Below are 27489 nucleotides of genomic sequence, written 5' to 3'. Positions count from 1 at the left end.
TGAAGGCACATATGAGAATAAAGTAAAGTTGACAAGGAGATAAAGACATAACATGAATTAACAAAACCCTAAACAACTTAAGAAAAATAATTGTTTAAATAGCATAGGCCTAACAAGATAAAAATTCATGAAACTACTCTAAATAGTTTTACTCTTGAAATAATTATTACACATTCCTTTTGCATTCATTATTGTTTTTATGCACATACATTAGGTGAGTGAGATTATCTTTATAGACATACTTCTACTTATGTGTTGAAGGCATCTTTACCTTGTACACGTGAGATTACCTTACTACATGGAAAACATCTATACCTTACATACGTAAGATTACCTTAAAACATCTGAAATTAAAGAAAAATGCTAACTCATATGACATTTTCTAGGATATATTTCGATCCTATATAATAACACTATTAAATAATAAATACTAGATTACCAAATGTTAGTTTGAGTCCACTTGACAAAATCATTAAAATCTAAACTGTTGATAAAGTATATCCAGAATACTCTGTTTTGAGAATTCCCAACCATTTTATACCCTTCCCATTTTAGTATCATTGTATTTTGGTGACGTAATATTTTTCCCAACCGTGACGAACATGTGAATACTGGGTAGGCCCATAACCCATTAATGCAATCATTTTCAAGCCCATAACCAAACTAACAGGATGAATTTGGATGTTTGAAGTCAATCACAACCAACGTCGCAGTGAGTCCATCGTAAAATACGAAATAAAATTGGTTGGGAAGTTCCCTCTCGCTGTTGGTCTTAGTCTTGGGCGATTTATGTCACGCGGACACTGAACCAAAGCAAAACCATTTCATCGTTGGATAATTTTATATAAATCATTGTTATACATTAAGTTAAATTTAATTGAACGCATACGAACAGAAGCAGACAAGCAAAAACTGTCCACCTTCCATCTCTTTCGTTCCTCTGAGGAAACGCTGTCTGGCATGGCGTTCGGGTCTTCCGAGGATGTCTCCGCTATCAAATTATTGCTCCTTCTGGCGGTCATGTACGGACTTCTGTCGGCGCTGACCTACTCCGTTGTCCACTTGAAGTTCGTGAATCCTCTCGGGAACGACGCGCCGCTCGATCGATTCTCTGAAGGAAGAACTATACAACATGTTCGAATGTTGTCCCAAGAGATCGACGGTCGTCAAGTGAGCCAAATTTAATTCCTTTTTCTTTTATAATTTGGAAATGTGAAACCTTATCAGCGTTGTTTCGTCTTAATGATATTGTTTACAATTAGGGATCTTTATTGTGTGACAAGATAGCAATCGCTTTCCAGTAAGTGGAATCCATCGCTTTTTCGTCGCTGTTATGAATTAATAAGTGCTGCTACTCGTACAGTAACTCGTATAATGTAATTTATATAACTATTTTTATTTTGAGAAGATATGTATTAAAATATTTTAAAACTCATAACAAACATGATTTTTAATTCTAATTGGTTAAGAATGGGAAATTTTTTCACACAGTAGACACCTATGAAACTTATCGTCTTAGTTGTAATGTTTTGTTGTACAGAAAAGATAACATTTTTCTTACGAATCTTAATTGGTTTTATGAATGTTGACTTTTGGTGCATTTATTAACAGGAAGGGCGTCCTGGTTTAAAAAAGGCAGCAGAATATATTAAGGGTCAGTTGGAAGTACTAAAGGAGCGAGCTAGCTCCAATGTCAGGTTGCAACAGTACTTTTTATAATTGTTTTATTATTATTTGTTACAATTCTTTTTCTCTTTTTCCTTGTTGGCCCACTTATTTGTTTTATTTAATACACGCTTTTAATGTATGTTTCTTTCTTTCTTTCTTTCTTTCTATCTTTCAATTTCTTGAACTCTGATTTGGTTTCCAACTTTTTACTCGCAGAATTGAGATTGAGGAGACTACTGTAAGTGGTTCCTTCAATATGTTGTTTTTGGGACACAACATAGCCCTTGGATACAGAAATCATACTAATATTATTATGAGGTACACTGGCAAATCAATATGGTCATTTGTATTGGATTCAGATGTGTATTGGGTGGGATATATGAATGGTATTCTTGTGCTATAGTTATCCCTTAGGCTTCAAAGTCAAGCAGTTTTAACATTTCAAATTTGAATTTCCTTGTTTTAAGGGTAAACTTCCCTTAACACGCCTCTAGCTTTTCCATTGCCCACTTGAGAAAATATCGTCACTTGCAAATCACCATCTAAATTCAACTTATAGTTGATAGGTCACCACTTTGTTATCCAAACTGACCGACAAAGTTATACAACTGCTAGGAGTTAACTACTGAATTGAGCATAAACTGGACAAAAATTAAAGTTGTGGATGCCTTGTCAAGATCAATGCATGCAACTAAATGTCCACAATAGAAGGACATGCTGGAGTGGCCAGAACCGTGCAAGAATTGCAGCATAATTGGAAAGGAATAAGGAAAGATGTTCCGCAACTTATAAGCAAATGTTTCACATACCACATCAAGTTAGATTTAGTAACATGAAAGCAATTATTTCGATTGTTTCCAATCACCAATAAAATTTAGGAGGACATAAGAGCATGAATTTTGAACTGGCTTAAAATTATCAGTCTACCACTAGGACACATTATCCTATTAGTGATTATTGATCATTGTCTAAGGCCACTTAGCACAACCATCATAGCTAATAATTCTAGTTTGCAAATTGCAGAAAAGTTCATTCACATTTGGCAGTTTATTGAATAATTTTCTTTCTGGTTGTGGCTAATTAAACAATTACGGTATTGCTGATATTTGTTTTTACTTGTACCACAATTGAGTGCAATCTTACCCTGTTTTTTCTAACACCAGTTTTTATTTTTTCTGTGGAAATTATACATATTATTCCTCCAGAAAATTCAAAGAAGTATTAGTGTCATCTGTTTCCCTTCTTACATTTGGTCCTCTCCTTCCTCATTTTCAGTTCTCTGCAATGATGTGAACTTCTTCGAAGAAATTCATAATTGGGAACATCATACTGCTTGAATTGTCTTTAGATCACATGCACTGCTTGTGTTATAAATGGCATTAATCCTGAATCAAAGTTAAGGATTAAGTGACACAGAGTTGAAAGGGTTATTTTAAAGGGTGAACTACATGGGAAATAAAGTTTAATTATCCCTTTGTTTAACCTGAATGTTGGTTAACATTGAAACTGTTAAACTAGAGTTTGGTTTCTTAAGTGGGATTCATGTGGTCTTACATAATCCTTTTGGCCTAATGTAGTTTTTTAGTAGAAAAAAGTATCTTATAATTTAAAGTTAGAAGTCTTAAGATGTCCGGGCACTGACTGGGAATATGGCTAGAATATTTCTTATCAGGCTTTGGTAATCCTCACCCTTGAGTTATGGTTTTGGGTTGAGCTATAATCTGTAATTTTTATTATGGTATTAGGCCTCTCTAGTCTTAATGTTGGATTTCCTACTGATGTTTAGTCTTGCTAATTTCCTGTTCTAAACATCGAGTTGTAGGGGTGTGATTAGAGTTGTCAATAGCAGCGAATCTCTATTTGCACTGACATAGCATTGCACTTCAAAATTTCAAAATAGCAGTTATCCAGCTATGTGCTATGCTCTTCTTTTAGTGGGCCAGCCACTATACACAGCTATGTGGGATCCGTAATTATGGGTTTGAGCTAACATGTCCATGTCCTACATTAGCTAGGATTATGGGCAGAATACTCCTTATTAGGCGTGAGCTATCTTCTCCCCTTGACTTAGCTTTTGGCACTGAGTTAGGCCTTGTTCATTTTTATTAAATTATAGGGCTTCCAATTAGGGGAAAAGAATTGAAAAAATGTATTAGACAAGCTTGCTTTTTACAATCTGAGTCAGCTCTATCAATGGGGTCACCTGCTAGTAACTTACGTTAACATTGTGACTATCATACAATTAACGGAGTTTAAAATCATACACCTAATAGTTTCAAAGATAAACACGTTCAGAGGGTAAATTGAAAAAGAAATGGAGCTCCGTATATGGAATGGAAGATTTGAATGAAGTACATGTGGTGGTGGTAATCTTGATGTACTGTTCTTGCAATTAACAGTGGCATTTTAATGCAATCTCTCTTTCTGTTTGCTTTAATTTTTTAGTTTTCTAAATGATACTTCTCCTGGCAGGCACTACGTGACCTGGAAAAGTGATATACCATTTCTTAAACTGTAGAGTTGGAGTGAACATAAGGTAGGAACTAATATGACTCTTTTAATATAAATTAACAAGGTTCATTGATGAAGAGGGTTACAGAAACAGTATTAGTAGATAATTATGTTCAATCTGAAGATCTCTGAAATATGGATATAATGATTAATTACTGAACATGATGTGTCAAGAATCAAGACTATAGTGAATCGTTATTGTACCTTAAGTGACTACATATATTTTATGTACATTATATAACAAAGAAGGTTATGTGAATGTAATACTCTGTTTGACATTTGTTGCCTCTCTTAGTGTAGTTTATTTTAATTAGACAATTGTTATTTCTGTTGTAGTTGTAGTTTTGTTAGACGGTTGGTTAGTGTAGCATTTTGTCAGAGGATTGGTTTGTGTAACTGTTATGTTAGAACTTGTATTAGAGCTTTGTATATATTCTTCTGATAACAGAGTCTCATTCTTCTCATCTTGTATTTTTTACCCTCTTCAAAGTAATAAATCAGTGTATCAGTTTTCTATTACTGTATCCAGAGCACATTGATTCTTTTTCATGACTTTTGTCAGAATTCTTGATGGTGATGTTTCTTCAATTTCAGTGACTGCTTCGACTTCTCCTTCATGACAATAACTGCTGAGACCTCTTTGATTCCAGTGGCTGCTCCAGCCACTATTTCTCATCAAATCATGAAAAGACTTGATGAAAGAATTTTTTGTTGTTTCAACAACAAATTGAATCTCTTATCAAAGCCTGTAGCCTTCATGGCTTTGTTGTTTCTTTCTCCCTTTATTCCGATGGGTTTTCTTTTTGAAAGTGATCGTGATCAAAATCACATCAATGCAGCATATCTAGACTGTTGGTTAGTGTAACTGCTTTGTTACACAATTACCACTAACTTGTAACTTAGCTTGGTATACACTCTTCTGTTAATCTAGACTGTTGATTAGTGTAACTGCTTTGCTTTGTTACACAATTACAACTAACTTGTAACTGAGCTTTGTATATCATCTTCTGTTAATTGAGTCTCATATTGATCTTGTATCTTTTACCCTCTCCCTAATAATAAATCAGTGTATCAGTTTTTTTTATCATGTTAACATATGATGAAGAACTAAGCTTGTATAGGATCATTTCCAACAATTTCCACCAAACAATAGACAAAACAAAAACTTGTGGAAGGGACCAAAGACAAAGAAACTTCAATCTACCTTGGTTAAATTCTCACTAAGTTCTTCATTGGACGTTGTGGTCGTTATCTTTGAGTTTCCAATTCAAAGTGACGGGTCTTTCTCTAGTCATCAATTTCTCTTGGTTGTCATTTCAATCAAGGTAAATTGGAATTTTTTTTCATCTTTGATCCCTTATACATTTTCTGTTTTGTCAATCGCTCGGTAAATGTTGTCAAAAATTATCCTGCACAAGGTTAGTTTTCCCATAATATATATGTCTGAGTTTAAGGAATATTGACTGCATTTTTTTTTTATTTTACTGCAGGATGTCATCTATGGCTTCAAAAGAGACTGATCCATCAGTTTTAGTGAATGGACATTTTGATAGTCCCCTTGGTTCCCCTGGTGCTGGTGACTGTGGTTCATGTGTTGGTGAGTAGTAGCTACATTTGAAGTCATCATTGAATTTAAGAGAGATTATATTTGGGAAATCTGTACATTACCTTTGAGCATTCTAAATTGTATGTTTATCTTATTTCCTCCCTTTTCAGCATCTATGCTGGAAATTGCAAGACTAATAGTCGACTCTGGTTGGGTTCCCCACCGCCCAGTTATTTTCCTTTTTAATGGTGCTGAGGAACTTTTTATGTTGGTAGGAAGTTTGTCTCTGCAGGATAATGATTTATTCATGTGTGGATTTTACCATAATGAGCTAATGTTGTGTTGTTTACTTCTAATGCTTAAGGGTTCACATGGGTTCATGAAGACACATAAGTGGCGTGACACAATAGGAGCTTTTATAAATGTGGAGGCATCAGGGACTGGAGGGCCTGGTAAGTGTCATGCAAATATTCTATTATTACTAGTAGTAGGATAATGAGCCAATCTTCAGCGTTTCTCTCCATCAACTTATGATGTGTGCCATACATTACATTTTCACTGAATAATGTTGCTAAACATAACAGATTTAGTTTGCCAATCTGGACCAAGTTCTTGGCCTTCTAATGTCTACGCAGAAGCAGCAATATACCCTATGGCTAATAGTGCAGCTGCGGTTATGTTTCTCTTCTAACCTTCCTATATCTTTAATACTCTATGGTGCTGGTTGGCCATAAATTTTTGTATTTCCTAATTCAAACATGAATTTTCCATTTCAACATACAGGATGTTTTCCCTGTTATTCCTGGAGATACTGATTACCGGATATTTTCCCAAGACTATGGGAATATTCCTGGGCTTGACATTATATTTCTCCTTGGTGGATACTTTTACCATACCTCATCTGATACAGTAGAGAGACTGTTGTACGTATCTTACATACTTGATTCGGTACAAGATATTTTTGATTGAACTTTTATAACTTTTTCTTGCAAAAGTGTGTAAGTATAACTCTTTCTCAGGCCTGGAAGCATCCAAGCACGTGGAGAAAATTTGTTTAGCATAATCAAGACATTTACTAATTCTTCTAAGCTACAAAACACCTATCAGACAAATTACAGTGAAGTTACCACGAGCATATTCAATGATGAGCGGGCTGTATTCTTTGATTATTTCTCATGGTTTATGGTATGCACTGATGTTAGCAGAATTCTGCTTTTTCTAATGATCCGATACTCCTTTTGATAATCAAAGCAATATAATCTTCAGAATTGGCCCATCTTGCTATTTTGTTGTGTTATATTTCAATTGTGGATTTTCAGATATTTTATTCCAGAAGAGTGGCTAAAATTCTTCATAGTATTCCTATCTTCTTCCTTGTTTTTCCCTTTACACATGGTAGATCACATTCTTGGTCGGCAGCCTTGTCTGATTTTATAAAAGGTAGATTTTTGCCTGGTTACTGTCATTTAACTTTTTGATATGATATTTCTAAATGGTCTCCTTGTTAATCACTTTAAATTTTTGCCTCAATATTCTGTGAGTATTTTTTTCCTGTGTTATTGTAGAAGAATTTAAATATTATTTGTTGACACTTTGAATAACATTTTATAATTTCTTGGATGTGCAGGTATTTTTATCCACACATTTGGAATTATATTGGCAGTTGTTGTTCCTGTTGTGTTTTCTATCTTGAGATTACTGTTGTCTTCTCAGACAATGAATTGGTACGTTCATTTAAAGTTAGCTTTTGGATTCTTGTAGTTAGTGAAAGATTTTTTGTAGTGTAACTTTTGGTTTCTTGCAGTTAGTGCCAGAATTGTTTTTTATTAACCAAATGAGATTGAGAGAACAAAGTATGATGGAGCTTCAATTTAATATTCGTCCAGTCAAATGTGAAGATTTTGAAGTGACTTTTTTGTGGCCATTAAAGTATCTTAGGTGTAATAATTTAAAATCATAATACATTTTCTGTAATCATGTGTTAACTAAATTGATAAAACCCAGGTTTGCTAATCCATACTTGGCTTTCCTGATGTTTGTACCCTGTGCACTTACTGGGCTTTTAATTCCAAGAATTATCTGGAGACGCTTTCCACTTTCTCAAGACGTTTCAATTGTCAAGGCATCTGAACAGGTATTGTGGAATATTGAAATGGGTTTAACAAGTCTATTCTGATCCGTGTCTTCATAGTTTATTTTTTATGAAATGATCATTAATAAATTTGTCACTACGTGATAGACTTTTTTTTTTCTTTTTTAAATAAAAATCAAGATCTGACTTTATTTTGACAAACTTGTTACGTTAACAAAAGAAAAATTGTCTGATAAAAGAAAATTTGCCAAACATCTACTTTGTTCTTGATTCTGTCAGTTATCAAATGAAATATATTGTCTGATAGAAAGACTTCCGACGTCCAACAATATTGTCTATAGAATTAGCTTATCCACTTTGGCTTGTGCTGCCTTCATGCATGATCTTTATAAATATGACTTTGTGTGGTGTTCTGAATTTGAGCATATTCTAGAGTGATTTCAATTTGTCCTGTTGGTGGAAGTCCGAACTGCCTAACTGTTTTGTTTGACACATAAATTGGCAGGCACTATCTGATGAAGCAAGGTTCTGGGGAGGATTTGGATTCTATGCCATATTAACTATGGTGTGCTTATTTAAAATACAGCCAGACAATATGATTCTTTTTCCTCGTGCTTTAATGTATTCTCTTGAATATTTTGCTTGGCTAAAACAATTTATTGAAAACAGGCTTATCTTGTAGCTGGGCTGAGTGGAGGTTTTGTGACATTTTTTGTGTGCGCTTCCATGCTTCCTGCGTGGTTATTTTTTTGCCTGTCAGTCAAATTCTTTGGACAAAGGTCACTCAGGTTGATTGTGAATACTTATTTAATTGTAACCACCTCATGTACTACTTTTGTACAGATAAATTTGTGTCTTGCTTCATCTTATGTCTTACAGCCCCCACTGTTATTTTACTCCCTTCACAGTGCAATAGATTTGTTTTGCATATTCACTGTTGTTATATGCATGCTATCATCTAATATTATTTCTTTTGGCAAGTGATATTCATTTCAATAATCCTTTTTTGTTTTTTTGCTCTCCAGGTCTACAATGTTTTACATATTACCTCTAGTTCCATGCCTTGCATATTCTGTTTATTTTGGTGGCTTTCTTGTCCAGTTTCTGATAGAGAAGATGGGAATGATGGGTTCTCTTCCTCTACCATATGGTTAGTTTATATACACACACCTCAATAATTAAATTAATGTATTATAAATTGCCCTTCTTAAGGTTTAGTATGATAAATAGACCATTTAGGTGGAATCACTAAGCTTTATGCTACTGCATTTGAATAGGTACATTTGTAAGTATGTTTGTTTAAATATATGGGCTATCTTGCCGGAGGTTTCCTTTATTGGAACTCATCATTAATAGTATTAAAGCTAGCAATTTCACAATGCTCAAAATGTATGCAGCCTGATCCAATCTTTGTTGCAGGGCACTATGTTCCTGATATTATTGTGGCTGCATTAATTGGAATTGTGACTGGTTGGTGCACAGGCCCTCTAATGCCCATATGTGGGCATTGGTTAGCCAGGTCATCCATCTTGCAATTTCTGCTTCATCTTAGTGTGTTTGGTTTAGCTTTATCATCTCAGTTTTTTCCTTACACCACGTCTGCACCTAAGAGGATTGTTTTTCAGCATACTTTCCACACTGCAGGTATAGATAACCAGAAATGGTTGCCTTCTGTAGTAATGAATAAATCTTGTGAATATAACGTGTTTATTTAAGTTCCTCTAATTCTTTCCTTTTCTATTATCATTGTAGCACTCCAAATATCTTTTTATTCTCTATTTTTTATCTAACTTCTAGCATTTTCCCCATGGTTTGGCAGGCTCTAGTCAGATTCTGGAATCCACTTATGATTTTTCTGTAACTGATTCCAATTCTTTACTTTTCCTTTTCAAACACTCACCTGAAGTGGCAAAGGAATTGAATGTTACTTCAGAGTTTTCATTTGAATCTGCATCATTTTCTAAACGCAATGATTGGATGGTATGTTGGATGCCGATTTTATTATTTTCATCCTTTCTCATCAGCACTTTTTCATCTCACTTAATTGAAAGGGTAATGAGTGAAACAAGATTTTCGTCCACATTTATTGTTATTCTTAATCTCTTTAATTAATGGACTTCAAGGTTGCGTCACATTCTTTAGCAGTTGCAAAATATTGAGTTAATTTTAGCAGTTAGAATACTTTTAAGAACACATTAGTATATGTTATGATTTGCCACGGCTATTTGATCTCATTCTCTTTGCAGGCAATTTTTCCAGTTTCTTTTCTCTTTTCAAACAGTCTGAAGTTCCCTGCACAAAAAGATTATATTTTGAAACAGTATGAGTACTTTCCAGAATTGTCTATTCAAAATTCATCATTAAATTCTGTAAAAGGACCGAGAAGAGTTCACTTGGAGCTTTTTTTAGGGTATGTATATCATGTTGCTTGCTACTAGCGTGGTTAATCTGCGTAGTAAAAACTACAAGTTATGTTCCATATGATTTCATATTTTTCTTTGTGGTGACCTAGTATGGAAATCTTGATTTAGTTGCTTCAAAACCTTTTCCATGTTGGTAGCATACAATAAGAGTCAGTGCGTGAGAATTATTTCAGAGATACAAATTATGATATTAGTTGGATTACTGGTCTATTTGTTTTTTCAACTTGGTTTGTTCTTACACAGGTGCTTGTCTCCTTAGAGAATGTAATAATGGGGAAATATGCTGTGATATAATCTGTTATTTGAATCCATATAGTATTTAATTTTGCAGACATTATGTGATCTTTTTCCCTACAAAAATAAATTCTTGTGTAATGGTTTTAGCTGAAATTTGTTTTCAAAGATCTAAAATTGGTTTTCTACACCACCTTGTGTGAACTGAAAACAGTTTAAGAAAAGTTAAGTGAAAGTACTTAACTTTTCTCTTTGTTTTCATGTATAACTGGATTTATCTTCCTTTTAGCTCCTTGCAAGAGGTCTGGGTTGCGGTTCTCAACATAACTGGTCCTTTATCAAGTTGGTCATTTGCAGATAATCTGCTTCCAGGTATGAAAACTGTTTACTCATGGGCAGGTCTAAACCTCAATTATTGTTACAAAATCACCCGGAATCATGTCAAAAATCACACCATCCACATCATAGATGTCCAGTTACAAACTTTACACTTGAAATGTCTTGATGTGAGGAGAGTGTTGAAAATCTTCGATTAATGTGACCATAATAGTAATGTATGAGTGGAGGGCAGCACTCATCCGAAAACTAGCTTTTGGAGTTAAGTTAGGTCCAAACTCAAAATTCTAAGAGTTAGGTAATATCTTTTCATTGCCTAATGTAGCTTGCACTTGGCACAGGAACTGAAATCTTTGGTGGTGGTCCACAATCATATATATGTCGTCTTAGTGGTCCTAGTGATGGGAATTGGACCTTCTGGTTAGAGGTAAAATTTGATGCTCTTTTAACTTCTTTTTACTATAACAGTGTAACTTACTATTTTGTTTGATGATGCCAGGCTAATAGCTCTGAAGCATTAAGAGTCGACGTTGCAGTTTTAGACCAAAAGTTGGTTGATCCAATGAAGAGATTGAAGGATCTTTTCCCTGACTGGGTTGATGTTACGGCCTATTCAAGTTTTATGTCTAGCTATATCTTATAATTCTTAATAAACAAGTCTTGTAAGAACAATTTATTTGTTTTAATACCGCATTTGTATAGACTAGTCATAGAAATTGATATAAGAACTGATCATTTAGTATGCTAATCCCATTTTCAACATAAAACTTTATTCTTTACGCAAACGTTCTTGCCAAAAAGAAAAAAAAAAAGTTGCATGGTATTAATAGATGCAAAACCAGAACCAATTTGATTATAAATCTGGACTGGGGCATTAAGTTTAGCGAATACTTATAATTATAATTTACAATTTTCAGATGATGGATGCTCATCGTGCCTTTGTCCTCTTCATTTAGTTTTACTTTTAAGGTTTAATTGCTTGCATTGTCCACAGTTTGGTTGCAACGTGTCAAGTTAGTCCATCTTTTTAAAAAAGTTTCAATTACGTCCAAACTTGGTTTAAAAGTGTCAATTTTGTCCAAACGTATGTAAAATTTGCTTCAATCAAGTCCCTTCCATTAAATCCACATAAATGGACGTTAATTTTTTTTTTCTCTCTCCTCTGCTTCTCTGCTCTGCTGCTATGCTCGGGTGCTCCTTTAGTAAAATGTTTTTCACTTATATTTAATATTTACATAAATTAAATCATGATCATGATGTAACTAAATGATTTTATCTAAATTATTATTCCACTTTTTTTTTACCAATATGCTACATATGATTTATTAATAGAGAATTGTGCCTGTTAATTGAAAGAAAAAATTAAAGTTATACAGTATCTATTAATTAAAATATGTGTGTATTTTAAAGTAAAATAATTTTATTAATCTCAAATATAAATATCTATCTTATATTTTATTATCTTAAAACTATTTTAGTAAATAAATTAATTAATAAATTATTTTAAATATATATGATTTATCCTATTATCTTATATATATTTTTAATATACTTTTAATGACGATAAATTATATATATATAATTAACACAAAACGTATAATTCTTTTTTAAAGAAAATGAAAATATGTAGAAACAGTTCAACCAATATTATACCAAAATAAATAATTTTGTAAATACCTTTTTAGTTAAAGAACAGAAAAATGAATTATTTGATTTTTAGATAATATTTTACTACGAATTATAATATTTTAATTATATTTATTGTTATTATTTTAATATAATATTTTACTACGAAAAGCAATTATCGAATGAAGCAGAAAATGGATGTGAAAAGAATACTTTTTGTTTAGATTTAGTTTTCATGTTTTTGTAAGATAAACTAAAACCAAGTATAAATATATGAGAAATGAGAGTTTCATCCACAATCATTACTCTGTGCAGAAGTTCTGTATAACTTAGTCCACGTATACTGTTTTTTTCATTTAATATATATGCATAATATTTTCAAATTTTCTAATAATTGCTTAATGTATTATTTTATATTTTATATTATCATTATATTATTTTATAATGTCCAGAGGAGCAGAGCAGAGAAGCAAAGGAGAGAGAACTAAAAAATTAACGTCCGTTTTGGTGAATTTAACGGAATGGACTTGATTGAAGCAAATTTTACATACATTTGGACGAAATTGACACTTTTAAACCAAGTTTGTACGTAATTGAAATTTTTTTAAAAAGATGGACTATTTTGACACGTTGCAGCCAAACTAGGGACAATGCAAGCAATTAAACCTACTTTTAAATGGTACCTCTGCAAATCATGAGCATTTATACCAAAGATTGGAACTTGATGTTACAGATGAAAGTTCCTTTCGTGCTTGATTGATATAGCGTGGTGATCATTGCACCTAATTTATATACCAAGCCTAAGGACTCAGTTTTGACAAAAAAAGGAACAAATTTAGCATATTGTCCTAAATGCTGCCACTGTCATTGAATGAAAGTAATTGGCAAATCATAGCGATATATAACATGTGGAGATTATGATGGTACATGGAATTCAATCAGATCTCAGTTCAATAAGCTTCCATCTTTTGTATCATTTTCTTTTGTCAAAATTGAGTTGTGATGTATGAAAGTAATTCTAGGTGTCTTAATTATACGAAAAACATACAAAATGAAGAATCTTGAATAGAAGGATTCCAATTTGTTATTGAGGAAGAAGAGAGTACAGAAACTTACGACATATTATATTTTTCTACCATAACTGCTAACAACAGTTCTCACACACACATTTATATATATATATATATATATATATATATATATATATATATATATATATATATATATATATATATATATTATATTATATATTAAGTGAGTCATGTTCGTCAATTTTATTTTTTTTTAAATTTAACATTGATTGTAAATCTTATGATAATTTCTTCGAAGAAACATGATCAAATTGCTAAAGCAATAATTATTGCCAATTTATTGAAACTCTGGTAATGGACTTAATTAAATAGACACTTTACCAAGAGCTATAGATACTCAATAGAGATCTTATTTGAATTTAGCTTATCATGCATTCATGAGACTAGTTGTGAAGTTCTTAAAAAAAACTAAAGAAGAAGGCAATTATTCTCACCTTATGTTAATAGTGCTTATGATATTCTCATATCTTTTGAAATCATTTTTTTTTTTTCATGAGAGATATCTTGATAATAACCTATGAGCTTTGTCATGCTTTGCAATGTAAGAATCAAGATATATTGAATGCAATGTTTTTTGTTTTCACAATAAAAACTTTGATTCAAAGAATGAGGGAATCACGTTGAGAAAGTTTTTTCAAGGAACTCAAATCATTTTGTGAAAAGCATGAAATCAACATTCATAAGCTAACTACCTTGTATTTTCCTAGAAGAGGTCGATGTTGAAAAAATGTTGATAACATTCCAGTTGAACATTATTATTGTAAAATTTGATAATTGATACACTTGATACTTAGTTGTAGGAGCTTAAGAGTATATTTTGTGATAATATGATGGAGTTACTTACTTTGAGTGAAACTTTAGATCTAAAAGGGCTTTACAAATCATTTAATGTGGAAAATTTTTTTGAATCGACATTAAAGTTTTATTCTAATGATTGTATTGAACATGAAAAGTTGCATCTTAGAATACAAGCTTAATATTATGAATTTGATGTTCCATTTCATTTGGAAATGAAAAATTTATCAACAAATTTCGAACCATGTCAAGAATTGTTAAACACAAGAAAATATTTGGCTTATTTCATGATTGATCGTTTAATTCAATTGGTATTAACTCTACTTATTTCAATTACTACAACTAAGAGATCTTTTTTAGCTATGAAGTGTTGACAAAAGAATATGGACATCTTAGAGTAGTTTTAGTGATGATGACTCATGGAGAAGTGTTGAAGATTTAAAGAATACTTAGATTCAAGAGTTACTGAGATGTTAAAAGCAATGAAAGATAAACAAGAAGCTGCTGATTCACAAAATACTTAGATTCAACAGTGTTTCAATGATTCACTTATCCAAATGTGACAATTTTAAACAACTCAATCAACCAATCTTAGATACAATGAGTCAAATAACTTATGGACACTTAATTGGTTTCAAAATCAATTTAGAAAACTTGAATAAGACACTATGAAATGATTGCTAAGATGTTCAACAATGAACTAGTGGTAAACCAGAATTTAAAATTGGAAAATTGACTCAAACAAGGAAATGCAGTTTCGGCTAACTGCTTTTAAAAACTCTTTTGCTGTGATTTTCACAATGGCAACCAAATAATGAAAGATTAAAAAGACAAGCAGAACACAATGCAACAACACAGTTTAAACAACACTTAGCTCAATCACGTGGTGCTCAGACCAAGGCTTTGGATACCACTTAATGGAGTTACTCCGTAATCTAAAGCATCAATTTCAAAAGCAGAATACCATAGAGCTCTCTTATCCTTTTGTAAACTTATCCTGCAAAACAAAACAATAGAGTTTTGGTCCCCACAATCTCATTTGGGTCCTTTGAGGTTAGAGATTAATTACTTTATAATAGGAATCCAAACATAGTTTTCATTTGGAATATCAAAATGTTTAATTCTACATTTGTTAGAAGTATGTCCCTTTTTCATGCAATAAAAATAACAAACATCATGCATCTTAGTTTTCACAAAGGTTCCTTTTTCAATCCAAACTCTACGAGTTCTCTTACTTTGTGGTTTCTTATGTTGATGCATGTTTTGTTTTTAAAATTACTTCTTTTAAAGTTAGTTTGAGCATGTGAAGTCGATTTGGTTGCTTTAACAAGCAAGTTTTAAAGTATATCAATGTCAAACATATAACTTTTGCAAGATAAACATTCAACAGGTTGTTCATTTACATTAGATTCAGACAATTTAGTTTCAAGATACTAACTTTATTTCTTAGTATGACTTCTTCATCTAATGCATTTTCATATTTAATTTTCAATTCCTTAAACTCATTTTTCAAATTTTTATGATCAGCATCCAATTTTTCAAATTCATTTAACAATTCAAGAAAAGCTTTTTGTAAATCAAATTCATCACTTGACTCAAAACTAGAATCACTTACTTGACTTCATATATCAACAAAGTCTGCCATTAAACATAAGTTTGCTTCCTCATCTGATTCACTTGAGGTTGAAGAACTAGAAGCATTTTCTTCCCAAGCTATGTAAGCCTTCTTCTTCTTAGGAAATTTCTTTTCATTATTTTCTTCACTTCTTTTGTTTTTAGGCCAGTTAGTTTTTACATGTCCTCTTTCTCCACATCCATACCACTTGATGCTTGATGGAGATTCTTGAGTTTCCTCTCTTTCTCCACGATGTTTATCATTTCCATTTGCTCTCATGAATTTGGAAAATTTCTTTATCATGAGGCTCACGTTTTCCTCATCATCAGAGTCATCATCCTCAGTTCTTCTTAAACACTTTCCTTTTAAAATTTCAGATTTGAAGGCTAAGGTCTTCCTCTTGCCTTGATTATCTTCTACAGTCAATCTGTTTAGCTCAAGCTCATGCTCACGAAGCTTTCCAAAGAGAACCGCCATTGACATTTAGGAGAGGTTTTGGGACTCCGAGATGGCAGTCACCTTTGGTTGCCAAGACATGTCCAATGATTTCAGAATTTGTACATTTAATTCATGAGTATCAAATGTCTTACCCAACCCGGTTAAGTGATTCACATTATGAATGAAGCGCTTTTAGACATCATGAATAGTTTCTCCAGGTTGCATTCTGAACATCTCGTACTCATGGATGAGCGTGTTCTTCCTTGCGCGTTTCACGTCATCAGTACCCTCACGTGTGACTCTAAGGACTTCCTAAATCTTCTGTGTTGTCTTACAAACTGAAATTCTATAGAACTCATCAAATACAACAGTAGATGAAATCATATTGCGAGCCTTAATATCAAATTGGGCTCTTCTATTTTCCTCAGCATTCCAGTTAAAATATGGTTTTTCTACTTCTACACCATCAACAATACTTTTTGGAATATAAGGACCATTTAGTACAGCTTCCCAGATGCCTCTATCAACAAACCCCATAAAAATTTCCATTCTGATTTTCCAGAAGGCATAGTTATCACCAGTAAAAAGTGGTGGTCTGTTGATGGAAGCACCCTCGGCATATACTTGATTTTGATGACCGGCCATTTTCAAAAAAAAACTGAAAGAATATCAAAGCAAGCTTTGATACCAATTGTTGGTTAGAACAACCGGTATCTTTGAGTCGCGCAGCGAAATAAACAATTACGAAAATCGTGTTCGGTCAAATTAAAAATGGTTTCGTTAATTTTCTTATAAGCTTTTTATCGAACAGTTCATGAGCAGAAAATATAAAGAGTGTAGGGAGTAGAAAAATCACACAAATGATTTTTCTCCCGGTTCGAATCAAAAGATTATATGCCCAGTCGTTAATAACTATGAATAGTGATTAACATTTTCACTAAAAGCAGTTTTACATATTACAATATAGTGAACGAAATAAGAATGATAAAACCTTCCTTCTACGAACGAACCGGAAGGAAACTTCGTTCGACAAACCAATCGGAAGCAAGTAGCGAACACTTTCCTTCGACAGATGAACCAAAACAGTGCAACAAATATCTTCCTTCGACCAACGAACCGGAAGAAAACAACTCTGCCAACTTGAAGAGAATCGTCCCGACCTTTGACACACAAAGCGCGAGCTTCTCCTATTCACAAGACTTGACAAGAGCAATGAACTAACACTTGAGAACTTCCTCAGATCACATTGTATTCTCAAATGACTTAGATGTTTCTAAAGTGTTTGGCAAGGGTATATATAGCCTAATGGTCCGAAACTGAAAAGACGCATTACAATTGCCAGTGATAATCGATTATTGTAAGTGATAATCGATTATATGCGAGACTTGGAACAATTAGGATATTAACTCTTCGATCGTTCGACTCTAGTTCTTCACCTTCTACCGCTTGGTTTAATTCGACACATCCTCGTATTGTTCGATTCAACCCCTTATCACCTTTTGCCGTTCGGGTAGGTTCCTCACAACTTTCCAGCATTCGGTGCTAACTACTCGGTCTCGGTTATGCTTTCCACCGCTCGGCTCAATACTTGTAAACTTTCCAACTCTTAACATTTTCTTCTACAGTGTTAGTTGGACATAATTTCGTTCGGCTTGTGTTAGACATTGTTCGGTCTTCAACTGCTATGCGCCATTCAGCCTTTTAGTAGTGTTCATCCTTCAACTGTGTTCAACACCGTTCGGTCCTCAACTTATGTTCGGCCAATGTTAGTGATTGTTCGATATTTAACTGAGTTTCGCCAATGTTCAACTCCGTTCGATCCTAAACTATGTTATGCCCGTGTTCGGCCTTGAACTTCTATACACCGTCCAACCTTCAACTATTATATGTCGTTCGGTCTGTTAGGTGTGTTCGGCCATAAACAGTGTTCTACCTTAAGTTGTGTTTGGCCTTACTCTGATTTTAGTCGTTCGGCTTGCATCTGCGTTCGGTCGTTGACTGATAGTGACCGTTCGGTCTTCATTTGCTTGTATGTCGTTGGGTCTGCATTTGCACTCTTGTTCTTTTTCTTCACTGATCATTATGCAAATATGCTTTTAAACTTGATGCGGAAAAAGTCTTCATATTCTTCACTTTGTAGCATCATCAAAATTATTAACTTCAAAAACACCAATGCTCCTCATTGGTAATAGTTTTTTCAAGAAAGTCATATCATTTTGTGAGAAGCATAAAATTAATATTCCTAAGCTTACTACCTTGTATTTTCCAACAAGAGGTCAAGCTTGAAAAAATGTTGAAAACATTACAGTTGAAAATTATTATCGTATTAATTTGTTCATTGATACAATTGATACTTTGTTGCAGGAGCTTAAAAGTATATTGTGATAATATGGTGGAGTTACTTACTTTGCGTAAAACTTTAGATCTAAAAGGGCTTTACAAACCATTTAATATGCAGAAAATTTGTGAATCAACATTAAAGTTTTATTCTAATGATTTTACACAACTGGAAAAGTTGCATCTTAGAATACAAGCTCAACATAATGAACTTGATGTTCCATTTTATTTGGAAATGCAAAATTTATCAACAATTTCTTAACCATGTCAAGAATTGGTAAAAACAAGAAAGTATTGGGCTTATTCCATGATTGACTGTTTAATTCGATTGACATTAACTCTACTTATTTCAATTACTATAACTAAGAGATCTTTTTTAGCTATGAAGTGTTGACAAAAGAATATGGAAATCTTAGAGTAGTTTTGATTATGATGACTCATGGAGAAGTGTTGAAGATTTAAAGAATGCTTAGATTGAAGAGTTACTGATCGAGGTTGTACCCGAATGAAATTTATGTGCAATCAAAGTGTTGTATACTAGGAGAATGACCCCTAGGTCGTCTCTCAAGGACCAAACGTGGTTCAAGCAATAAGTCAAACAAGTAATGGGGGGGGGTTATGTGGACAGTTGTTACTGAAATTAACAAAACAATGAACGTAGATTAAACACGCATTAAAAGCAGTTCGACGTTAGTTTGGTTAATGGACATTAAAGATGAAGCAATGATATGACACTTCTTATTTGGACACCTTAACTTTAGAAGTTTGGCTGAGCTCTTAAGGAGAGAACTAGTACTCGGATTACCTAGTATAGAATTTGAGAAGAAATTTTGTGAAGAATGCGTGCTCAGAAAACAGTCAAGAACGAAGTTTCCAAATTCGACCATGTACAAGGAAAAAGAGTAACTTGAACTAGTGCACATCGACCTATCTAGACCTACTACTCCTAGCTCATTCAGTGGTAAAATTTATTTCATCTCATTTATAGATGATTTCTCTAGAAAAGACTGGGTGTAGTTTTTACAGGAGAAGTCGAAAGCACTAGGGGCATTTAAGATGTTCATATTGATGGTGGAAAAGGAAATTGGCAAGAAAAATTAAGCATTAAGATCTGACAGGAGAGGTGAATTCACATCAACAAAGTTTAAGGAAGTGACTAGCGTAGAAAAGATCTTTAACATCACCCTTTAGACGTCTGACCCCCAAATATCCAATGTAAAAAATGACCGGTGACATTTATGTAAATAAAACAAATATTTAGACGTCGACTCCCCCCAAATTGGACGCCAAAACTATACGAAAAAGAAAAAAATATATTTTTTATTCCTTAGAGACATCGGGGTGTTGGGGAGCTGACGTCTATAGCCTATTTAGACATCGGCCACCCATATCAGATGCCATATTAATCGGTCCAAAATCCACAAAGTTACTTTTTGACAACATTTAAATGTTCGATCCCGCCTCTCCAACGTCTATAGACTGTTTAAACGTCGGGCTCCCCTCCCCAAACGTGAAATGGCCTACGAAAAGTGACTTTTGCAGTGCCTATAGGCGTATGCTACTCAGCACCAACGTCTAAATTGGGTTTAGATGTCGGCCACTTCCATCCCAGACATCCAAATTGTGCGCCAAAATTAAGTTTTAAATCCTTTAAACATCGGATAGTCAGGGGATCAAACGTGTAAAGCCATTTTAGATGCCGGCTAGGGAGGTACCGACGTCTAATGGTCTGCTATTACCAAATCTGCGAGCAAGGCAACAGTTAGGCGCACTCACTGTTCATCATCTTCCTTGCGTTTTCTCTCCACGGGCTACCATTTTAAGGTTTATTTTCTCACTTTTGCACCGTTTAAAATTAATTTTACTCCGATTACATTACTATTTGATGAATTATCCTTCATTTGAATCGATTAAAATGTGTTTTCGTTGGGTTTTGGTGCAGTTTTGCTTGTGTTCTTGGGTGGCGTTCTTTGGGCGGCGATTTCTTGCATTTTGCACTCCTCCATTTCCCTCCACTATGTTTTTAATCTGTTAAGAAGGTTTGCATTCTTGTTTAAAACTTTTTGTCTATGCATGTTATTGGATTTTGGAATTGCATCTTATTGGCTTTTGGATATGCATCTTATTGGCTTTTAGATTTGCATGTTATTGGCTTTTGGATATATGCATGTCATTGGCTTTTGGGTGTGCATGTTATTCCCTTTTGGATTTGCATGTTATTGGCTTTTGGATAAGCATGTTGTTGGCTTTTGGGTATGCATGTGATTGTGTTGTTAGTTAGAACATGTGATAAAGTTTCTTATGTTATTATGATTGGCATGTTATATTACAAGTATGAAATCATTGAGTGAAACTTAGTTTCCGCTTGAAATTTAACACAAACGATTAACTGAAATGCTTGAGGGGGAGCATCAAGGCATGTCACTAAATAGTGCTGAAATATGCAATTCATACCTCTTTGCATGCCACATAAAGTTTCTGTTGCCGCTTCTGTCACCACATGATAGGGTTGGGGTCTATTCATAAGGTTTCTTATTACCTAAATTTGTACATGCAGGTACAGTGACGCTGGATGGAGTAGATGTTACTGGTTTCCCAATATTTAACGATGCAAAGGTTTACTATCTGCATTGGGGTTGTATTGACTTATATGTTATCTCGTTACATCATTAAAACACCTTATGTGTGAAGGCAGGTACAGAAGGCTATAGCATTTGCAAGAAAAGCACACCATGGACAAATGCGGAAGACTGGAGACCCTTATTTAACACATTGTATCCACACAGGAAGAATTTTGGCTGCATTGGTTCCATCAAGTGGTAAACGAGTATGAACTCCAATGAACAGCTAGTACTAGTGACTAGATTTGTTATGGTATTTATTTTACTTTCTGGAAAACAAAGAATGGATTGGCTGACTTCCTTTCCTCCTCAATGCCCCTTCATCATCAACGTATACGGAGAACCCATACCATTATGGAACAACTAAATTGGCACATCCAACTGTAATTTGATAAATTTGATCATGATGCCATCATCATTTAACCAAGCATATAATGACATTCTCATTAATTAGAACATATATGTTTTTTAATACACCATAAATTTCAATGAACATGCTGTGGATGGTCTTCTTTTATGATGTTACAACAATTCTAAAGAAACATATTAGTGGAACACTAAAGTTGACGAAGTATTATTAATTACAATGATACATATCAATATCATTTATCTTATTTATCCATAATTTTTAGTATTGATATTTAAACTATGGATAATGAATGATATAATTTTTTCTGGGGCTGCACATCTCAATTTCTTGATTGTTTGAAAAGCTATTTGAAAATATTGATTTTCTTTTTATCAGATTTAGCCTATGATATCACTGAGACAGCTAAACTGAATCTTTACTACTTTTGAACTGCATTAACATTTATGTTACTGTTATCGTTTGCATTTTTTCAGCTTAATGCAGTGCAGGTTGAAAACATGTTTCTATTCAATTGTTCCTTTGTTTGAGATAGTAATACTCTATTTCAGGCTGTTGACACTGTCGTGGCTGGGATTTTACATGATGTGGTTGACGACACTAGCCAAAGTCTTCAGGACATTCAGGCAGAGTTTGGGGATGATGTGGTCAAGTTGGTAGCTAGTGTTTCAAGGTTAAGCTATATTAATAAGGTACCATAAAGAATGTCTTTTTTAATTGTTTTGTATCTTGAAGAAGGTGGAAGGCACATAATAGTTATCTTGCTAGATTTTAGAATTCAATTTACACAACTTGATTGAAATATAGATATAGAAGTCTTCTTATGCGTTCATCTGACAAACTGATTCTAAAGCTTTTGGCTTGTATTGGTCTTGGACATGGTATTAATGTCTCTATCAGCTGCTCCATTTTTCGTAATAGAAACAAATTTCATTGCAAGTTACTATGAAACTGTAAACCATTTTCAATGCACCTAATATCTCAAGTTTTTAGAAATCTTAATCTCTAACACCTATCTCATAACTAATGCAGATGTATGGTCTAATACCGAAAGAGTTTAGTGGCATATTCTTCTATTTCATTGTATTTGTGGATTAGAAGCTCAATTCTCCTAACAAATCTGGAGACTGTTTCTGTTTTCCTTTATTACCATAAGGAATAACTGCATTATCTTTTGCAGCTATTACGCAGACATAGGAGGGTAAGTGTAAACCAGGGTGTGCTTGGCCAAGAAGAGGTACATAATCTGCCTTTGACGTGTGCATCAATTAGCCCATGAGACTTTCAAGTTTACTTTGGTATCATGTTAATCATCAATATCAAAATATGCTGAAAACAATGGATGCCTGAGATGGTTTTTAAACAATACAAGGATTAATTGTGAAGAGAAAAATGTATCATATCATCATCTTTCTTTGTAATATATATTTAATACTTATTCCTATAGAAGCTTGAGGTTGGCCAATTTTGTGCATAATCCGTTTCACTTTACAAAACTAAGCTTCCAAAATACAGGCCAATAAAACAATCTTTTGTATCTATCAATGTAATGCATTTGGTAGTTGGTCTAGACAATACTGAAACTATATGCATTCTGAAATTTGTAAAACGTGGTAGTGGGTGGTGGAATTAGCAGCATACTTTTCTGATATGTTACATTCAAAATCTGTTAGGCAAGTAATTTACGAGTAATGCTTTTGGGAATGGTTGATGATCCACGTGTTGTGCTCATCAAGCTTGCAGATCGCCTTCACAACATGAGAACCATGTACTTACTCTGGGCATCTTAACTTCTTTTCTTTTATACTCAATTATTGTTGGTCTTTTTTATTTTCCCTTTTCTGGCCCTTTATTTCAGATCTATTATTATTTGAAGATGAAATAAAATTTATTTTAGTACTATAGCCTTCTCAATTCTTCATGCTTTTTAGTAGTGAGTTTTTACTTCCCTGCGATAGTAGTTTTCTTCAACCAGCAAACTTAAGCCCCACGAGGCCTTTTGACTTTTTTTGCTAAAAGGATTATAAGTTATGTTTCATAGGTCATTTTTATTGTGTGACACTATCTCTCTTTTCAGTCATGCTCTACCATTGCAAAAAGCTCAAACTGTTGCTGAGGAGACCTTAATCATTTGGTGTTCACTTGCTTCAAGATTGGGACTGTGGGCCTTGAAAGCTTAACTGGAAGATTTATGCTTTGCTGTTCTACAGGTCTTCTATTAGTAAATACGTTTCTTTTGCTTTGAGAGTGATCAATTATATTAATGTAATGTTGTAGACACATATGAGTGAGGAACAGCTTTTACCTTATAAACCAGTTTTATATGATTAAATTGAACCCAAACTCAAGTTTTAAGGTAAACAACAAAATATTAGCATTATCAAGACGAGCTCCCTATTATAATTTATTGACATTGGCATGCCTATGTTTGTATTTGTTCCTCGATACCAGCCTCAAATATTTCAAAAGATGCGAGCTGATCTGGCTTCCATGTGGAGTCCTACTAGCAGAACAGGAAACCTGAGAAGATTCTCTGTAAAAGGCAATTTGATACATTTGAATGAGAACAATTCAACTTCTTTCTACAACGGATCCTTGACATTCAATGGGGATGTGAGTATGAAGGTAATAGTTTTTAATTGCAAGGATTGATTCCTTCATTCTACTTGTTTGTATTGTATGTATGATCATGAGATTTGACTAAATTTTGTTGTATGCTTTCCTTTGTGGTTGCTTTCTGGTTGTGCCGGTGCTTATTGCCACTGTAACAATCTACACAAAAATGGTAGTTTTGCCTTGGCCATGAAATATGAAAGAGTAAAAATAATTCAATGACTATACTGTTTGCTTATATATATTTCTGTTATTTTACAAGTTCCAATTGTTTTCTACTATTATTATAGAGAAAAATGAACGAGGAGAGGAAGTGAGGCTGAAAAGCACGTGAACTATGAAGTATTGTTACCTTCAGTTGTTCTTAACACCCCGTATGTAGCTCAATAAAAAAAGTATATTTCAAGTTAGAAGAAGCCTGTAAAGCTTTCTTTTGGTCCTTATTATCAAATATATTTTATTCAAAGTATACTATAGTTACATAAAATTCCTGAAGATAACTGTAAGGTGGCTATATGAAGTGAATTGCATCGCTTTATTTTTATTCTAATTGCATCGCTTTGTTTTTAATTTTACTTTTCAGGATCTTTTGGAAGCTGTAGTACCATTTGATATATTGTTGGATAGGAGAAAAAGGGCTAACTATCTCAACAGTATTGGGAGTAATCTTGGGACATGCACAAAACCAAAGGTTGTACAAGATGCTGGGTTAGCTTTGGCATCATTGGTAATTTGTGAGGAAGCACTTGAGCGAGAAATGATTATATCAGCTTCGTATGTTCTTGTTTACCATTGTCATTTACCACTTTTACATTTTAATATCGTACATGGCAAAAGAATGGTGAACCATATTTTTGTGTTTTATGAAGCACTATCTATTGGTGACTACTGTTTCATGGTATAAATGATTTTATAGTCCTTAAAGGATTCTGTCTGTATTTGCAGTTATGTTCCGGGAATGGAAATCACCTTATGCAGCCGGTTAAAAAGCCTGTATAGTTTATACAGCAAGGTATTGACAAATTCATGTTTTACCTTTGAAATAAAAATACAAGTCCATATGTAATTTTGCTATACCCAGTGTGCAATTGTATAGAATTGAGGCATCATATGTATGGTTAGCGTTATAATTGTAGAAACAAGGAGCATGTTTTATATAACCAAGAATATATAGATTATGTATGTATTATTAAGAACATTTTTATTTATTAGCATACCATATCTTTATTATTAGAGGAAATTTTGTCTAGTCTGAGTTGTGAATCATTTCAGTTAGAAAAACACATTTACAGTCTTTTCTTGATAATCTTAATAAAAATGTTTCATCTCCTTTTTCTTTAGTTCACTTTGATATTTGGAATCCTTCCAGTTTTAAATATTTTGTTATCTTTATTAATGATTATTCTTGATGTACTTATTTAGTTAACGCAGAATCAATCAAAAGTGTTATTTCAAAACTGTTTTAATGAAATCAAAAACACAATTTGGTATATTTGTACATGTTTTTCGTAGGGTGAGAATTTGTCTCACCAATTCCAATAGTTCATGACATCAAATTTCTTATTCTCACACCCCTCAACAAAATAGAGCAGCCGACCCAAAAACAAACATCTTATAGAAACTATTTGAACATTTATTCATAATCATTTTCCTCACCGTGTTTGTCAGGATGTTATCCTTATAGTATGTTATCTCATTATTAGGATGTAATCGCTTGTACACCACTCTATCTCATTCCCCTCTATACAGTCTTCCTTTATTTCTTCCTTTATTTGAAGCTTAATTAACGGTGAAGGAAAAAAAAAACTGTGGTGGTCCATATTAATTCCTGATTCATCCAAATGTGGGAAGAATGGAGAATTGAAAGTTGGTCATCAAACAAGAAGACCAAAATACTTATAATTTTTTCTATTTGAGTTTTTTATTAGGGACATTTATGTCTTTTTTTATTTCATATTTTTATCTTTCCTTGTACCTCTACCCAACCAAACAGAAGGGAATATAGTTTACAAAATCATCTCATTTTCTATACTAAACATACCAAGAGCCACACTTACATTTGCTTTCTACACCAATGATGATTATACGGGGTGCTAGCAAATACACTTTATACCTAAGCGAACAAGGAGTTTTGCTTGTGCATAAGAATGAATAGCATTTGATGATTGAAATCCCCTCACATAGTGGTGTACCTTGTTCAAATAAAGTAACATCTTGGATAAAAGGGTAAGTGCAGAAGTATTTTTGTTATAAGGATAAGTTAGGAATCCAGATTCCCAAGTTTGGGTTGTCGGAGGTAGGTTGGTTATATGAGGTTCCCATGGGTTTGGGAAGATCTCTAGTATCAAGAACATTTTTATTCCTTGGACCATCTTTTTAAATATTCTCTCAAGTATGAATAGACAATGAAATAAATGGAAGCCATACAAGTGTATGGAAATGAATTTGCTGAGGTTTCTAATGCAGAGTTTCAATATTCATTTTATTTTAATGCTAATACATTCGTCGTCATTCCTTTTATAGTATGCCACAAGCGTTGAATGTTTTTCTTTCCTAGTGTGGAATGATTGCACTAGTGATCTTAAATTTTGTTGAGATCACTTGGTAATAGCTAATTGAATGGTAAAAGTCATGATTGTACTGTGTCTTGTGTAGATGAAACGAAAGGATACAAGTATTGATAAGGTATATGATGCACGTGCATTAAGAGTAGTTGTGGGAGACAAGAATGGGACTTTACATGGTTCTGCAGTTCAATGTTGCTATAGTCTTCTTGACATTGTACACAGGTAAGAAAATGATCGAATATCATACTATTTTAATTAACAACCTATACATAAGTCGTTAAATGCAATCACTGTATAAAGATAGACATAAAGTTATTTTGACCTTCTTTACATGCAACATGTTGGTAGGCCTTTTATATGTATATTTTTTGCTTAACTAGGAAAGAAATCCATAATAGAAGTAATAATGGAGCAAAGAAGCAGAGGAGGATAAATATTCTCCTAGAGATAAAACCATGAAAAACACATCAACTAAATTAATCTCTTCTACATTTCCATCATTTTTTCCTTTTCAGTTATTTTGGACTATCTGTGAGGTGGGTATGAACTTGTGTGCTTATTGTCTTTGTTCTTAAGAGTAAATGGCTAGAAGTATAAATCTTATGGATC

The 27489-nt window shown here is 33.4% G+C and overlaps 3 protein-coding genes and 1 pseudogene across 7 annotated transcripts; all 4 read left to right on the top strand.

Moving 5' to 3' along the window:
• Positions 1-702: 702 nt before the first annotated feature.
• On the top strand, positions 703-11558 carry LOC124843106 (Zn-dependent exopeptidases superfamily protein). Of its 5 annotated transcripts, XM_047319747.2 has the most exons (21): positions 708-1170; positions 1612-1697; positions 1885-1986; positions 5670-5776; positions 5896-5996; positions 6090-6177; positions 6310-6398; positions 6509-6648; positions 6745-6910; positions 7045-7165; positions 7353-7449; positions 7730-7859; positions 8323-8382; positions 8487-8605; positions 8843-8967; positions 9237-9461; positions 9637-9797; positions 10064-10227; positions 10764-10846; positions 11152-11237; positions 11310-11558. In XM_047319747.2, the coding sequence occupies exons 1-21, from the start codon at positions 961-963 to the stop codon at positions 11451-11453; spliced, it is 2604 nt and encodes an 867-aa protein (XP_047175703.1). In that variant the 5' UTR covers positions 708-960; the 3' UTR covers positions 11454-11558. The 5 variants fall into 5 exon arrangements, 4 of the variants coding, with proteins under 4 accessions (XP_047175703.1, XP_047175729.1, XP_087960201.1 ...); XR_007029250.2 differs by lacking the exon at positions 10064-10227 and having other exon boundaries at positions 703-1170; positions 11310-11362; XM_047319773.2 differs by lacking the exons at positions 708-1170; positions 1612-1697 and adding an exon at positions 4141-4204.
• Positions 11559-14019: 2461 nt separating this feature from the next.
• On the top strand, positions 14020-14696 carry LOC148206087 (uncharacterized; annotated as a pseudogene).
• Positions 14697-21452: 6756 nt separating this feature from the next.
• On the top strand, positions 21453-23612 carry LOC148206086 (putative GTP diphosphokinase RSH3, chloroplastic). Its single transcript, XM_088104074.1, has 4 exons — positions 21453-21539; positions 22252-22392; positions 22881-22937; positions 23374-23612. Exons 1-4 carry the CDS (start codon positions 21453-21455, stop codon positions 23488-23490), a joined length of 402 nt encoding a protein of 133 aa, XP_087960200.1. The 3' UTR covers positions 23491-23612.
• Positions 23613-24153: 541 nt separating this feature from the next.
• On the top strand, positions 24154-27467 carry LOC148206085 (uncharacterized). Its single transcript, XM_088104073.1, has 5 exons — positions 24154-24325; positions 24897-25087; positions 25259-25325; positions 26969-27102; positions 27396-27467. The coding sequence occupies exons 1-5, from the start codon at positions 24170-24172 to the stop codon at positions 27424-27426; spliced, it is 579 nt and encodes a 192-aa protein (XP_087960199.1). The 5' UTR covers positions 24154-24169; the 3' UTR covers positions 27427-27467.
• Positions 27468-27489: the final 22 nt, after the last annotated feature.

This window comes from Vigna umbellata, chromosome 1 (genome assembly GCF_029865625.1).
Source record: "Vigna umbellata cultivar VRB3 chromosome 1, Vumbellata_1.0, whole genome shotgun sequence".
In the NCBI taxonomy this organism is placed as follows: domain Eukaryota; kingdom Viridiplantae; phylum Streptophyta; class Magnoliopsida; order Fabales; family Fabaceae; genus Vigna; species Vigna umbellata.
Note: the sequence above shows the minus strand (reverse complement) of the source record. Positions and strands in the feature narration are given on the sequence as shown.